General features: G+C 39.6%; 1 protein-coding gene across 1 annotated transcript in view; it reads right to left on the bottom strand.

The window, feature by feature from the left end:
* The window catches only part of LOC110048553 (dynein axonemal heavy chain 3-like), a 119,738-nt gene that overhangs the window by 63,371 nt on the left and 40,819 nt on the right, over positions 1-15,548 (bottom strand). Inside the window, exons 49-69 of the mRNA XM_089290135.1 lie at positions 15,185-15,305; positions 14,373-14,435; positions 13,734-13,919; positions 12,585-12,928; positions 12,015-12,110; positions 11,349-11,476; positions 10,536-10,660; positions 9,893-10,078; positions 9,280-9,447; positions 8,612-8,745; positions 7,398-7,683; positions 6,857-7,024; positions 6,073-6,290; positions 5,208-5,319; positions 4,302-4,397; positions 3,426-3,686; positions 2,755-2,956; positions 2,269-2,372; positions 1,270-1,368; positions 498-740; positions 308-355 (exon numbers count right to left, since the gene is read on the bottom strand). Coding sequence (XP_089146261.1) covers positions 308-355; positions 498-740; positions 1,270-1,368; positions 2,269-2,372; positions 2,755-2,956; positions 3,426-3,686; positions 4,302-4,397; positions 5,208-5,319; positions 6,073-6,290; positions 6,857-7,024; positions 7,398-7,683; positions 8,612-8,745; positions 9,280-9,447; positions 9,893-10,078; positions 10,536-10,660; positions 11,349-11,476; positions 12,015-12,110; positions 12,585-12,928; positions 13,734-13,919; positions 14,373-14,435; positions 15,185-15,305 — 3,388 coding nt within the window. The remainder of the gene's footprint in view (positions 1-307; positions 356-497; positions 741-1,269; positions 1,369-2,268; positions 2,373-2,754; positions 2,957-3,425; positions 3,687-4,301; positions 4,398-5,207; positions 5,320-6,072; positions 6,291-6,856; positions 7,025-7,397; positions 7,684-8,611; positions 8,746-9,279; positions 9,448-9,892; positions 10,079-10,535; positions 10,661-11,348; positions 11,477-12,014; positions 12,111-12,584; positions 12,929-13,733; positions 13,920-14,372; positions 14,436-15,184; positions 15,306-15,548) is intronic.

The raw sequence follows: 15,548 nt of genomic DNA, 5'->3' as shown, positions 1-15,548 counted from the left end.
CCCCTTACCAACTAAATTTAGCGCTTTGACGGTCGATATATCGATTTTTGTTTTCAAAGTGTAGAAGCAGAGAGCTGTTGAGTTACAGTCAGAAAATGCGTAGTGATTAGAGGTAAAAGAAAAACCTTTCGGAAGATTTGAACGATTTTGATGAATTGTTTGCAGTGCTAAACTGCATCTCAATATATCCCACGAACACAAACATTACAAGCTAGGTAATCTGCTCGTTACACTTTCTTTCAACAAGAGAGAGAAATACTATTTAACGTTACATCTCTAGGCTAGAAGAAACTTCAGGAAGGTTTACCTCAGATGACGACAACACTTCTAAAATCTTGTCTTCAATTTCTTTGAGCTGTACATATAAAAACAAAAACGCAAATTGTCAGCTAAAATCAGCTTTTATCGTATTTTGCTCATATGCTACATAACAGATTACTCTTCTACCCACTTCAAGAGTAACGACCTTTTTCAGTCGAGGTCAATCTTCAACTAACCTGTTTTTTATTTGCAGCACTTTCCAGTATAAGCTGGTTCTTCTTTTCTTCCAGCTCTGGTTTCTCCTTCGCGGCCACAATTCCTAGCAACTGATCCTCCAGCCCCAGGGGGGTGATCATGAAGTTGACTAGTGTCACCTTGACTGAGATTTCCGGCAGGTAGTGCGGGTTGCGCAGGCGCGTGGTGATGTAAAACCGGAAGTCACGTGAATACTCGATGCTGTTCTCGCCAAGCTTGAGATACTATGAATGGTAAAAATACAAGAATGATAAACACTATTACAACATTCGGAACAATAAGGCGACCATCATTAATACATTCACCTCAAATAATATCTAAGAAATTTTCGGAAAAGATTTCAAAATATACTATGAACACAGTCACTGCCTTGTAGGGTAACGAGTTTGATTAAAAAAAATGATGATTTCACGAAACGAAAGGTCCATGTTGAAAAGCAACGGGAAAATAGAACCCATCTGTCATATCCGTGGCATGTTATCAACATAGCAGTTTCAACTCCATTTCCACTTATATTGTGTTTCTTGTAAAAGATCAAACACGAAAGACCGTGTTTGACCACATTGACAAGCGACCATAAGAGAGGTAAAAAATGACACGCAGCGAAATTTTTTTTTGGCGAACTTCGTAATGAAACACGATATCTCTGCTAGAACGCTGTCCCCTGAAGGGAAGAAAAGCTACAGTTATCTTTCAACCTAAACTTTGCAGCGTTTCGTTATTAAAATTACCTTTATACAACTAACATAATACCTCAACTCCGCCTTGTTTGAATGTTTGCTTAAGGAGTAGTGGTTCCAGGATAGGATCCAGTTCCTCTCCAACATTTTCCATCAGCACTGGTGTACCGAACTAACAATAAAAAACACACAAATTCAAGATTATTGATTACACTAACAATTACGTGACTTGATTACAGCCGTTTGGTTACTCTGACTGTTGATAGAAACACAGAGGAATGCTCTGTAACACGAGGCTCAAATGACTAATAACTGATTGAAGGTTACAAGTCTGCCACTTCCGAGTGACCCATTAAGAAAAACAGTTGATTCATTTCTTTTTAAGTACGTTTTTCTTATTACCTTCTTTTTATCTTTAGTTAGCACGTGCGGTTTTTTGAACGAGCTTTTAGTTCATAGACGCTACGTGTCTAAGTAAAAGATTGATTGATTGATTGATTGATTGGATTGATTGATTGGATTGATTGATTGATTGATTGATTGGATTGATTGATTGATTGATTGGATTGATTGATTGATTGATTGGATTGATTGATTGATTGATTGATTGGATTGATTGATTGATTGATTGGATTGATTGATTGATTGATTGGATTGATTGATTGATTGATTGATTGATTGGATTGATTGATTGATTGATTGATTGATTGATTGGATTGATTGATTGATTGATTGATTGATTGATTGATTGGATTGATTGATTGATTGGATTGATTGATTGATTGGATTGATTGATTGATTGATTGATTGATTGGATTGATTGGATTGATTGATTGATTGATTGATTGGATTGATTGATTGATTGATTGATTGATTGATTGGATTGATTGATTGATTGATTGGATTGATTGATTGATTGATTGGATTGATTGATTGATTGATTGATTGGATTGATTGATTGATTGATTGATTGATTGGATTGATTGATTGATTGATTGATTGATTGATTGATTGATTGATTGATTGATTGATTGATTGATTGATTGATTGAATGAATGGTTCAGTTTCTTACCGTAATACTGTTTTCCAAGGTGCGGATGTAGTTGGAGTCAGAAAGTTTGATTACTGACAGTTTGTTTTCTTTCTCCATGTTCTTGACCCATTTGTTGGCTTGACCTACAAACATAAATAGTTAAAAAGATCAGTTTAGCAAAATCATCCAAAATCTAACAATACTCTTCGCGAAAATTAATGGCCACACTTGAAAAGCCACTTTTCTTCATGAAATACAGCATATCTACGATGTAGTTATGCAATTTAGTCTCCTCCTAGTCGTTGCTTAAAGAGTTACGTGCTAACGTAAATTCAGTAATAACCCAGGACCAACCGTTGCAGTGATCGAACTGTGAATTCTGCCCACCATTTAACAGCAAATTCCAGTAGTGAGGTTATGAAAATACAACACCTGATCATAATCTAAACTCTCCCAAGGTTGCGTATAGAAAATGTAGGAAAAAGCGATGAGAATTAGATTGTCGATCTGAAGTGTCGAACGTACCCTGCGGATCAATCATAAGCGGCCATCTTCGCGCGTTGTCCACAATAATTCCGTTGTCAACCGAGAAGGAATCCACAGGGAGACCGGCAATATTCCAGGCACGGATCTTCACAGGGCTGCCAAGAGTTGCGTTCAGGGAGAATGACTCTGAACAAGGAATCTTCTTCACATTACACTGCTCTACCCAGCCAGATATACAGTCCTGTGAGCGGTTAAGGACGACACAAAATGTGATAAAAAGTCCTGATATAACCTCTCAATGTGAATGCTTGTGATGAACTTTGATCTTGAAATAGATACTTCGACAAAGTTTGCTCTAGAACTAAAAGGGCTTTATGGAAAGTGTTTTTTGTTTTTCTTTGGAAATCAAGTCCAAATTATCACCTATAGTGATGGTATGAACACAGGATGGTGCCGAAATAACTGAAATCACGTAAAGAACCAATCGGAAGTCGAAATAAATAAACGAAAATGTAAATAAGTATTGGGTTTGCACAGAAATATGCGATGTAGCTTAAGAGTACAATACTGAAATTAAAAACATTGGGACATAAATTGCAACCATAGAGCGAATGGTTCGTGAAAATCTAGCGTATTTGAGTTGTTTTGCTTCTGAGTGTAATCTGTACAGCTTGCTTGAGGAGTCAAATGAAAAATTTGATCTAACTTACATTCCTGAAGTCGACAGTAAAAGGTCCCAGATATGCAACCACGCCTGAGGACAGAAGCACATCGCCAGTGATCCTGTCGTATCTGTCGCCAAGCACACGCGCAGCTTCGGTCCAGCGGTCTTTCTCGCCACCCAGTCCCCCAATCAGTTTTTCTGCTCGATCTAGCTTCTGTTCGCAAATCAGAATGTTATGTTCCAACTCCTTCTTCTTGTTGGTCATAACGTCGAACTCATCATTCAATGCTTGAAGTTTATCAACGACCTTAGAAGGGAAGAAAACATCAAGGAAATTATAAACGCAGAAAGTGATTAAGATTTAAAATCAAAGTTTCGATTAAATAAACAAGAACAAGAACAATCTTCATTTGTACTCTCTATTCCCACAATTATTGAATACGTTGTTACAAGTAAAATTAGAGTACAGGCTGCCTGGAATTTACATAAACTATTCGTAAGTACATAGCTAAATGGCCCTAGTCAGCCACACCTTTGTTTTCGTTTACATGCGAGAGTTTGGCTGTTATATTTTATTTGGGCCATGTCGAAACGATGGAAATCACTGTGAAACTACTAACGATAATTAAACATATTTTCAGGAACACAAATTACAGTACAGCAATACGATTTCGGTTCACCATGCAATATGAATAATTCCGATGGCATCGCAAATGGCGGAGGCTGACTAGGGTCTTTTATGTAACACATCCTCAACACCCAAGGAATATAATCTCCGTATTTATTTCTTTAACTTGTTATGAAGATCTTCCTAACTTTCTCACTACCCACACAGGCCACAGGACAACAACATGACGATTATAGCATTTCATTTAGTTCCCTACATGAAGTATAGAGAGCCGACAGTACGACACTAACTAACCTCCTTGAGTTGAGCTCTTTTGGCATTTAACTTCTCCATTTGTACTGCAAGTTCTGCTTCTGCTTCAGCAAGCTTTAATTTCTTAGGAGCAACAACCTATAAGAGAAAAACACAGGAAACTAAATCACAGACGGATAAAATAACTTTCCATCCTGGAACCTATAAGGTTGCATCGTTAGTTTACCACGTTATGTCCATCACTGGATGTCGAAAGATTACTCAAGAACTCAAGACAAGTTCACAAACTTGTGGTCATAACAAATTGAAAGAAAAAAACAACATCATTCAGGGCCTTTTACATCTTCAAAAGAGTCCACCACTCGAGATATTTAATGCATTAAATGCAAATTTGATATTGTTAATTTCTGAGAAAATTGAAAGAACCCTTTAGTCCCCGTCCACACTACGGCGGAGGATTTTGAAAACGCAACGATGACCGGTCATTTTGTATTTGTGTTTGAGGAAAACTCGGTCAGGGAAATCACGTGATTATCGTGACGTCATCGTTTTTGAAAAGTTCCGTTTTCATGAAAATGTTTTCCGTCCACACGAAAACGCAAAGCCGGCATTTTCAAATTCCTCCGGTTTGAAGGGCGTTTACGAAAAGCTCCGTTTTCGTGACGGATTAGTGTGGACGGTAGGCCTAACTGTAGAAATAAAGCTGCGTTTTCAAATTCCTCCGGTTTGAAGAGCGTTTACGAAAAGCTCCGTTTTCGTGACGGATTAGTGTGGACGGTAGGCCTAACCGTAGAAATAAAGCTGCGCTTTCAAGTTCCTCCGGCGTAGTGTGGACGTTGCCTCAGTCCTTTGCTGACGCGGTGCGACATCAGGTAATTTTTCCAATATGGAGGAAAGGAGCGTTAATAGCCAACAAACGTTGTTTAGTGGTTTTGTTAATGGACCTACCTTAGCTACTCTCTCGTAGACTTCCATGGCACGAACCCATCTACACAATCCTTCACAGGCAGAAGACACTGACCGGATGTTGTTAGGATCAAAATCAGGGTTGGTTACATACCTTAAAGACGAAGAAACAACAACACAAAATATTGATTTAATTCTCAGTTAATGATTGAAAAAGTGAAACGGGCTGCACTGTTGCCATTATTAGGCTGGGTCTGACATTGTTTAGAAAACGGACAGCGAAGAGAAATGACAGAACGACATCAGAACCAGATACAATTGATAACCGTAACTAGTACAGTAGACGCTCTCTTAACGGGCGTTCGTAAGCGGACAGCTCTACTAACGACCACCTTCACAAACCCTGTTTGAACTCCCTTACAAACTCTGTATTTATTCCTTCCCGTACACGGCCGCAGACACTTTGAGGGCTTACGATTTGGACTTTTCCTTTGTTTTTAAGCTTCCGTGAGCGGACACCCAAAAGATATTGGGCCTGACTATGAAAGATACCCATAAACATTTGTAAGTATCACTGCATTTTGTTGCAGTGAGACTGTTAATGTTAATGTTGTTCTATAATCACCATACTCCAGTATACAGCACCGTATACAGTTACCGCCATTATCGCGGCATTGCATAAGGCAATAAAACAACAAAATCATTTAACACGGTGGTATTTTTTTGCATTCCCAATGTTTAGTGTTAGCTGGGGAAGCTCCCGTAAGCAGCCATCTATCCTTTACACCTTTACAGACCGTTTACGAGAATCATTCTCGTAGTCCTCAAGTTCCAGTTACGGACACTTTTTTTGAGTCCCGAGGATGTCCGCTTAGGAGAGCTTCCACTGTATATAATTTCTACTTACTTTTCTCTGATCTTTTTAATAATAGCAGCTGGAATGTTGTCCTTATCGTAAACTTTCAATGATTCTAAGAACTTCATGTCTCCCAACATCTTCTGTGACGGGCCCCAGTAGTCTTCCACCATCCGTCCCGAACCCGAGGGATCGGGTTTCCGTTCGGGCTTAATTCCTTTCATGATACACACGGCTTCCATGACCAGCTTAACGGCGGCGGGTGGGTTCTAAATGTAGGTACGCAAGGCGTTAGTAGTTACAAAGACATTTGAACCACAATAGAAAGGGAAGAGGCATGGGAATGAATGTGAAAAAAAGGATTAACTGAACGCACTACCTGAAGATGTGAAAATGTAGATCAAAATGAGTGTTCTAGAGCCCAACACAAAATTTTAAAGGACAAATGGAGATAAGACAGTAAACAAATCATAACTCGACGCAAAACATGTAGCCTGGAGCCAACTGCGGGAAAACCAAAATCGACGCAAGTCACGAATAGTAATATCTTTGTTCCTGATTGGCTAAAGAAACAGTGTGTTTGTTCTGATTGGTCGAAGCACGTTGCACGGAGATTGAAACCAATAAGAGGGACCAGCAAACGACCAAACCAAACACATCATTACTGTTGAAAAATCAACTGAAGCTGAATTGCCCTAAATAAATGCATATAGAAAATAAAATAAAATCGTAAAAATCTATGCTAATTAAGATCAGATATCCAAACACTGTCACGGGCATGATTTCCTTTGTTTAAACTTGATGAATTATTAATGAGTTCAATAACACAAGTTACCTTCATAGTTTTGACCATACTAATGTCACTGGGCTTGAGTGTATTCAGAGCCTGCATGGCTGCTTCCAGTGCCGGCATGGCTTCAGCCAGATCACTCTCACATTCATCTTTGATGCCTTTTGCCACTGCGGCAGCTTCACTGGCTACCGCCTCATCTGCTGCTACCACCTGCCATGAAACAAAGAAACAAAATTGATTTATTCATATCTTCTTATTACCTCTTTATAACAAATTAAAGCAGTCACTTAGTGAGAGTATGGATTCTCGTCATCTTAAGTAGCGGCACGTTGATCAAACAAGAAATTTGTCCGAGGCAAATCATGGCAAAATCATTTGGATCAGTTTAAAAGCAAGTTAGAGAAAATATATAGGTTGATTTCTTCAACCTAGAGACTGCGAGAGCATCCAGTTTTTTCGGCTATTGTTTTGTCGGCGCGTGAAACAAGAGCCGAAAAAAACTGATGCTCTCGCAGGCTATTCTGTTTGCGAACGCATGGAAGTGAAGAGAAACAAATTAACCCTGCTACAATATAACTCTCACCTCTTTTTTCGCCTCCACTTCCACCGTGTCCTGTTCAATTTTAACCATCAGCTTTTCCGTTTCCGCCGAAGTCTTAATCAGTTCCGGTTGCAGATCACTTAGCTCCTGTTGCATGACGGACACCTGGGAGGAAGCAAAGTCCAGTTTTTCCAGACCAGTGACGTAACGTTGTTTAAGAGTCATGATCTCCTGGCGTTTGATGTCCAGAAGTTTCTTGAACGTCATGATAAGTTCCAGGTACGATGTAGGCGTCACGTAGTTTCGACGTCTCAAGGACTGGTAAAAGCTGTGCAAAAACAGGAGAAAGAAAATGTTGCCAAAACGATAACATGGTAAAGCATTGAGATCCAAAACATCTTACAAACATTTCAAGAATTTTTTTTCCGGTGCTCAATTTTAGTGATCTAAGCTCTCGATTCGTACACTTGAAGAAGCTCACTTACGGTGCTTTGAGTTATTTTGGCCAAAATAACCTTTAATTGAAGGTAGTTTACTAAGATAGAGAAACCCTAAAGACATAACAATAAACCACAAAGGAACAAGGATGGTTAAGGATGGAGAAGATTAACACGGATTACAAACGACGAACTAGAAAAATTTAAGCTTAACTCTTCAAGATGCGCGAACCGTGAGGTAGCTCCTTTCAATGATTTTGAATCAATGGGAAAGAGCATCGTACTTGTTATCGGAGCTAAAATGCGTAACCTGCACTGCGTGCCTTCTCTATAGTTACTGGACTAGAAACAAAACCAGGATCGCAAAACAAATAAAATTTTAAGGCTGAAACAAGGTTACGCAGGTTTATCCGCACATCAAAGTTTTTTTTGTTATTGATAGCTCCTAAACTAGAGTTCGGCCTCCTATTTTCTAACCTTGGCTATGCGGAAAAATCAGTCTATCCAAATACATAACAGACCATCGTAGATTAATTATTTTGATCCTTAAGTGTTTGAAACAGTATAAGACTCAAAATAATTAATCTACGAAGGCCATTAACAAGTCAGGGAAAACCAATGTATAACACAATTAAGGCGACTTGAACAAATCGCGAGTTTCATCTGTCTTTTTAAACAAGAATTTCGAACAGCAGGAACGACTGGCTGTCGTGACATGCCACCAAATACCCAGAATTAACATTAAAACAGTTGTAGACAATCAAGAAAACACTGTCACCTTCAGACTGAAGCAAAGAAATAAGCTGATAAGAGACTGACCTGTCAGACAATTCTCTGACGCTCTCGTGGAAATACTTGCACATGAAGACACACTCTTTGCGAACCTCATGCGTCATGTCCACTTCTTCAAGGAATTTATTGGCCACCATCTCCAGCGCATCCTCAGGCCAAGCCTGTAGTATAAGAAAAACATTCCTTAGAAAAACTCATTACTATAAAACAACAATATTCAATTATAAATGTTAAAATACACAAAATTTACAAAATGTTAATGAAAATTATACTTGCAGATGTACTAGTAATGAGCCCTGTGTTATCACTGTCTTTCGCAGATCTCAACTGTATGAAATTACTCCAAGTATTACGCACTGGGAATTATAACATTTTCGCTACGTTTTCTGTACTGTTTCAGATATACGATACAATCTAAAGTAAAAGCTTCATAATTAGGGAAGACGGACAGACGCCAAAAAATAAAATGAATCTCTTACATTCCTAAGAATCTTTCCAAGAATTTTACACGTTGACTTGAAAAGCAAACTTTGTCTGGAACTAGGCTGGAAAAAAATCCACAAGAAGAGAGAACCTCAAACGCGACCTAAACACAATGTTTATTTTAACGTGGGGCGTCCTCTTTCCCTTTTAAGATCCCCTTTTAGCGATACAAGAAAGCATACATATGTTGACTGAAGGGGACAAAGTTTTACCTGGAACCAATCGATAGTACAGCAGTTGATTAGTGAAGGAAACATTCTCATTCGGCTTCTGAAGGCATCACCGATGGGACTCATAGCCAACACCACGTGAAGATTTGCTCGAACGCGCTCAATGAAGAAGTTGTACATCGCCAGAGGGGTAGCGTCAATTTTCCGGCCCTAAGAGACAGAGAGAGAGAAAAGTGAAAGCGTTACAGACGTTTGTGAACATGACGTTACCTTCCCGGAATGATGTCTTGCTGTACGGAAAAAAAAATGATTAAATACGAAAGGAAATGACAAATGTTATCTTAGAAAATGGTGACGTTGTTTCATTGAGAGAAGCGACCTTTTTACTGCCGTGCTTTTTTTCGTTAAAACTCTTTTGAAGGACATAGGTTTGGAGCGGTTACCGCCTTCGAGACATGGGATTTTTTCGTTGCAAAAGTCACAAGAACGTTTTGCTGTCGTCACTAATAAAAACCACAACTGAACGTGCGCGCACGTCAGTGCTTGGCAGCGCGCGCGCTCGCGCAGCTAGTAGACTGACTGATAAAGGCTGCTGTATTTACAATCTATACAATTACACAAAACGTATCATTATACGCACTGGGGTTTTACTCACCTCTACTCTAGCTACTGTCTGCATCTTTTCAATAACATCAGCCTTCTCGTCAGCGGGGAAGATGTTAGGTACATCACCAGTATTCAAAATCATGTTAATGTCTTCCACAAATGACTCTTCCTTAATCTGATTATCACTGAACAGAAACACTGTCTGTTTACCGTCCACACCTGCCTTGATCAACATCTAAAGAAACAATGACAAAGGGAGTATAGAGTGAGTTCAAACATAAGGAAGGACTTAGAGAAAGCGTTTATAAAGGAACTAGGTCCCAGGTTTTGCGTATCTTGAAAAGGTACGGCTAATTTTTTCAAGTTCGTCGTTTGTAATCCGTGTTATTATATGGCTAGTTCCGTGAGCGGGCAAGATGAATCAAATCCTGCGCTGTGATTGGCTACCCGAGCGGGCAAGGTCGTTGATTAAGGTCATCATCCTCAAAAGATCAATTAAATCTGTGAAATGGAAAACCTTTTCGTGCTTGCTACGTTTAGGACTTTCTTTTAGGTGGAAACGGCTAACAGCACACCACAAAAATGAGATTCACGTCGTTCGTAGATAAAATGAAAACGTGGTGCTAAATTGCTTGAATGTGACAATTTGACGAATGTAAAGGCAAACTAGCCCGACAAGCCATTACTGATACCTTTTTGACGTCTTCTCTCCATTCACTCTTGGTGTAGTTTCGCGTGATTTCAATCTGGAACAGATCATAGTCCGCCATGAAGGTGGCTAAACGTGTGGCACTCTGACGACCGCTTCCACCGATACCTGGACACAATGCAAATAAAGCGGTCATAAATAAAATCAGAAGTTTACAAGCATTATACGCTTCTGCTAAAACTTTGAAGCATATTCAACAAGAACTACCAAAGTCGTAATTTTTTAATGATTACATCAATAATCCTTCATCAAATTTCTGCATTAAGGTCAGGTGTCAAAGAAATTCTCCGTTCAAGTCTTGACTTTTACAATAAGAGGCCAGACATGTCACGGTATGTGAAATATTTTATATTTTTGACTGAAAAACTGCTTTTAAATTAAGGAAAAACTCAACATAAAGGCTAACTAGGCACGAAACGCTAACGAGGTAATAAAACATAAAAGAACAAGAATTTTCTGGATTAGAGCAGGTTACAAATGACAAACTTGAAAAATGTAGGCGTACTTTTTCAAAATATACCATGCATAACTACATGTAAGCTCCTTTAATTTGCCCGCAATATTGGGATAGGATAAATACAATACAGTCGAACCCCTACTAGGCGGCCAGGAATCAAAGTCCCGATGAGGGCTTTTCAATTGTTTTTACTTCTGTTAAACGGCCGGCCTCTTTTAAGCGGCAACTATCCATTTCCCCGAGGGTGGCCGTTTAATAGGGGTTGTACCGTAGTGTATAATCTGCCTCCGTTTAGGTTCTTTTCACGAGACTACGGAGAGTAATTAATATCGTGCTTACCAACAAGTAACGCGTGTCCATTGTCCTGCTTCAACACTCGAGCGACACGTGAGATGTGTTCAATGGCAAACTTGAACATGACAAGAGACATAGGTGTCTTGCTCATCTGATTAAATTCATCAAGATACCTACAAACATACAATCAGAGCATGTCATATATGGACAAGGAAGTTTGGGAGTGAAGATCGAGACGACGAAAAGCCCTCTACTGCAGACTACATTTAAACCATTTAACTTGCACACGGCACGTAAATTAAAGTCGATGAAGGAAAACTGCCATTCTTCGTGACAAAATTAGCTTGCGGCGCTCGAAATCCCGGGCTAAAATTCCATTCTGTCCCATCTCCAAGAGTTCATTACAAGTTCAGTGAGTGTACTCAATCTTCCACTCGTATACTTCCGCATTCTATGATGTCCAAGTTATTTTATTCATTACCAAGACTCAAACTAAGGCTCTCCAATGTGATTTCATATTATCCATCTCACACTGTAGATTATGCTCAAAAAGGTGTGGTATGAAACGAGCTAAGTTGGAATCCTTTGTTCTCTTCTTCAATGTGATAAGTTTTCATTGTCTCAGCGACTCTGAGTAGTCCCCCTACTAGACATGACGACCGCAACGAAAAAACCAAACATCTTCAGTGTTCCTGTGCATTGAATACTCACCCTTCCATCTGTTGTGTCAGGTGCGCTAAATCCGTGACTTCGTCGTAGATTCTCTCAGCACTATCAGGGACCATGTAGTCACCGAAAAATAAACTCCTGAAACAAGAAATACCATAAAATGATCAACACTACACTAACCACATCACCAGAAGAAGAAAAGTTTCAAAAATGTAAATCAAATTGTCCAGACAAACAGAAATGTATTTACGGTCGTCTTCAAAGATGTATTGTATGCTTAAATATTAACAGATGTTGACATAGGGTACGGCGTTACAACTTAAAACATACAGATGTAATCCTCGATGCATTTCGTGAAGGCATAAGAAAACGAAAACAATTGTTTCATATTCAAATACGAAATAGTGTTTTTTTTTTTTTCAAGATCAAGACATGGAAAAACTAACAATTTCGTTGGGAAATACAAGCAGAAGACAATTCTGGATTAAAAGAAGCAATTTCCTGATTCCTGTGATGTAAGCTATCTAGAGTACTTTCTACAATAACAGTACAAATGAGTCAGGAAAATTGAGGGCTCAACAATGTTTTCGACTATTGTCAGCAAAATACTACCTGATATGATCGTCCTTGAGTTTTTGCCCTGTAGGTACAATGTGCTCCAGCAGACTGTCCATGTCTTTCTTGAACTGCTGTTTCGTCGTCTCTTTCATCATGTCAAAGAACATGACTCGATCATTGCTGTCAATCAGTCTGTCATAAAACACGCGATACACCTCGTGGATCCACAGTCGGATCAACTTGTCTCCCTCCTGAAGGTGCGTGGAGGGAACGAGGAGCACGCCAAACACGACACGCGCGAAGTCACGCAAGTTAAACACGTAGTGCGACTTGCTAGGAGTAGGGAGGAATTTCTCCACCACAGACTTGTACACGTGCATCGTGGCCTGGACAAGAATCTGTAAAGAAAACAAAGCGAGAAAAATTGCAGCCTTGAGTAAGTAAGTAAGCAGTTGGCGTCCGCAAGCTCGGAAATGACCAATTTCCAAACAATATTCAGCATGGGTAAGGTATATACTGAATAGATCTAGATAACTGCACAACTCTGAAGTAAAAAAAAATCTGTAAAATATATAAACTTTTCCGCCGCGCCTCCTGGACTAACTTGATTCTAGTTGGCTGAGAAATGAAAATATCAAAATAAAGAAAATTCTCTTTCTTTGGGTATTCTTCCTTGATTCAGAAAATAAACGTTTTCCTGGTTTACGATTTAATGAACTTTAATGACACATATTCAAAACTACCCTCGACAGCGACTCAGGCAGGGAAAGGAAAACTCAGCTTTAGATCACGTGATCACGATCACATGAGTCAGCTGCAACGACAACATAGTATAACTGCTCAGTGACAGAGAGAAACCCCATAGACGGCGTGGCCTAGTGGTTAGGGCGCTGGATTTATAATCCGGAAGTCCCGAAGTCCACAAGATGGATTTGTGTTTGGTGTTCCCAGATTCAACTCCTCCACGCTTTGTAAATAGCCAACTGGTCAGCCTCCTACCAACCGGGATTTTTAACAAGTTTCTGTTTAATTTACGATATTTGTTTGCTTATTTCAGTGTCCACAATTAGTACAGCAGAGCTAAACCACTTTGACACTTAACTAAAGTGATTTATTATTTATTATTATTTATATCAAGATAAAATACCTAGGCTGCCTAATCTACAGGGCCCCTCACCAGCAAGCGATAATGACGAATCTTACCTTTCCCAGCCTTCCAAAGGACGCGTCAAATCCTTTAGCAAAATGCCAGTCAACAATGGAGGTGAAGATTTTAGTCATGGTGTTGTCATCAAACGAGTCAATGGATATGATATTCGTGTGTCGGGTGAATCGATCTGAGATGTCATTACGGCCTCCACCGGGGGGACCCATGGCAGAAACGAAGAGCTGAACGAAACACGGAAACAAGAAATATGAATAACTCACAACAGCTAGTTTATCTTGCCTGGTACAAAGTTTAAAGAGAACAACCACTTGCGATATCCAAATGGTGCAGCTGAACTTTGCAGCAGAACAAGTAGAACAGTGTGTGGTCTCAACTACATGTAGATGACAACATCCATTCCCCTTGTAACTGAAACTTCCCACACAGGCAAAGTGGATTTCATTAACAAAGTAGCTCTACACAGTGTGTAGACCACCAGCTTTCAAGCAATTTAGGGAAAGCTAGCAAACGTCTTGCGCTATCGGCTATCATTTTAGGCAAGAGGAAGTTGAAAGGCTGTGCTCTAAATACATCAATGTTAAATTAGTTGGGGTAAGAATATGACACTGTCATATTAACTCAAAGATTCACAACCTAGAACGAACGAACGAACAAACAAAAACATGCATGCTTACCATGTCCATCAGTTCCAGTTTAGAAGTGTCCTTACGGTCATACCAGTGAGAATGATCCAGCCACTGACGAGAAAATTTAGAAAAAAAACCCAGTTATTTATCAAGCAAAATACGCACAACAGTCTGACAAAAGAAGTTATTACAGAACAGCACGTCATGTAACAATTAACTTGTCCTAAAAAGGGTGGTTCTCGAGAGCTTCGGTATTTCTGAACATGGGGCGCTTCCCATTCAACCTAAAATTCCGAGTTGCATTTCCGGAAATTTCCAGTGGCGAATGAAACAACATTTTTCTCAATATCTAAAAAAGAGGACAACCTCGGGAGCTAAAGCCAAATGTACGAACATTTCTTTCCGGGAAGTTTGTTCCATTTGAAGTTCGGTAGAATGGTTCGCATTTCGGAAATTTTCGATGAAATTTCCGTCCTTAGGTAAGTTCCGGAATGTTTGGTTGAATGGAAAGCGCCTATAGATTATATTTCTACACATAACGTGTTTTACATGAATAGTGTATGACTGACCAGGGCTGGTTGAACGTGCGCATGGCAGATAGTAACAGAAAAAAGAAATTGCTGAGTCAAAGGAGAAACCCATTCCTTGGCCTCTCATAATTCCCTTTTGCAGAATGTTTTGAGCCAGCAGTTTGGGTCGAGGTAGCTAAGAAACATGACGAATCAGTGAGTACCCTAAAGACCTCAAGGTGGAGGGGCAACCTACAAAGTAATCATGCTACTTCTGATTGAATAGTACGAGTCGGGCTTCAGGCACTTCGAAGAAGATTTGACGAAGACCTAATGAACTTTTAATCTCACCTGTCTCAACAACTCGATGGGAGGCTGGGCACCATACTTCTCCTTGGACGGCATGTTGAGATCATCAACAAACACAACGCATTTCTTGCCGGGAGGGGGACCGTATACTCCCTTGCGACGCCTGTTAAAAAACCAACTTTATCAGGTTTTGCCGCAGTAAATCGTAAAATCCCAAAAATACCTTCTGGTTTATTTCGTTCAAAATGTTCTTTCGGTTGGCCTATTTATCGGAAAGAATTCGTGTTGCAAAAAAATGGCTGTGTTTATATTTGGAAGGGAGACGTCAATTGCACATTAACGTACCTTGTGAAGAAAGTTCTGTAAAAAGCTTTACAGTAGGGGCGTGTGGTATTGGGAGCTAAAT

This window comes from Orbicella faveolata, unplaced genomic scaffold (assembly GCF_042242905.1).
Source record: "Orbicella faveolata isolate gen_17 unplaced genomic scaffold, um_ofav_v1 contig_2, whole genome shotgun sequence".
Lineage (NCBI taxonomy): Eukaryota > Metazoa > Cnidaria > Anthozoa > Scleractinia > Merulinidae > Orbicella > Orbicella faveolata.
This window is presented reverse-complemented; position numbering and strand designations above follow the sequence as displayed.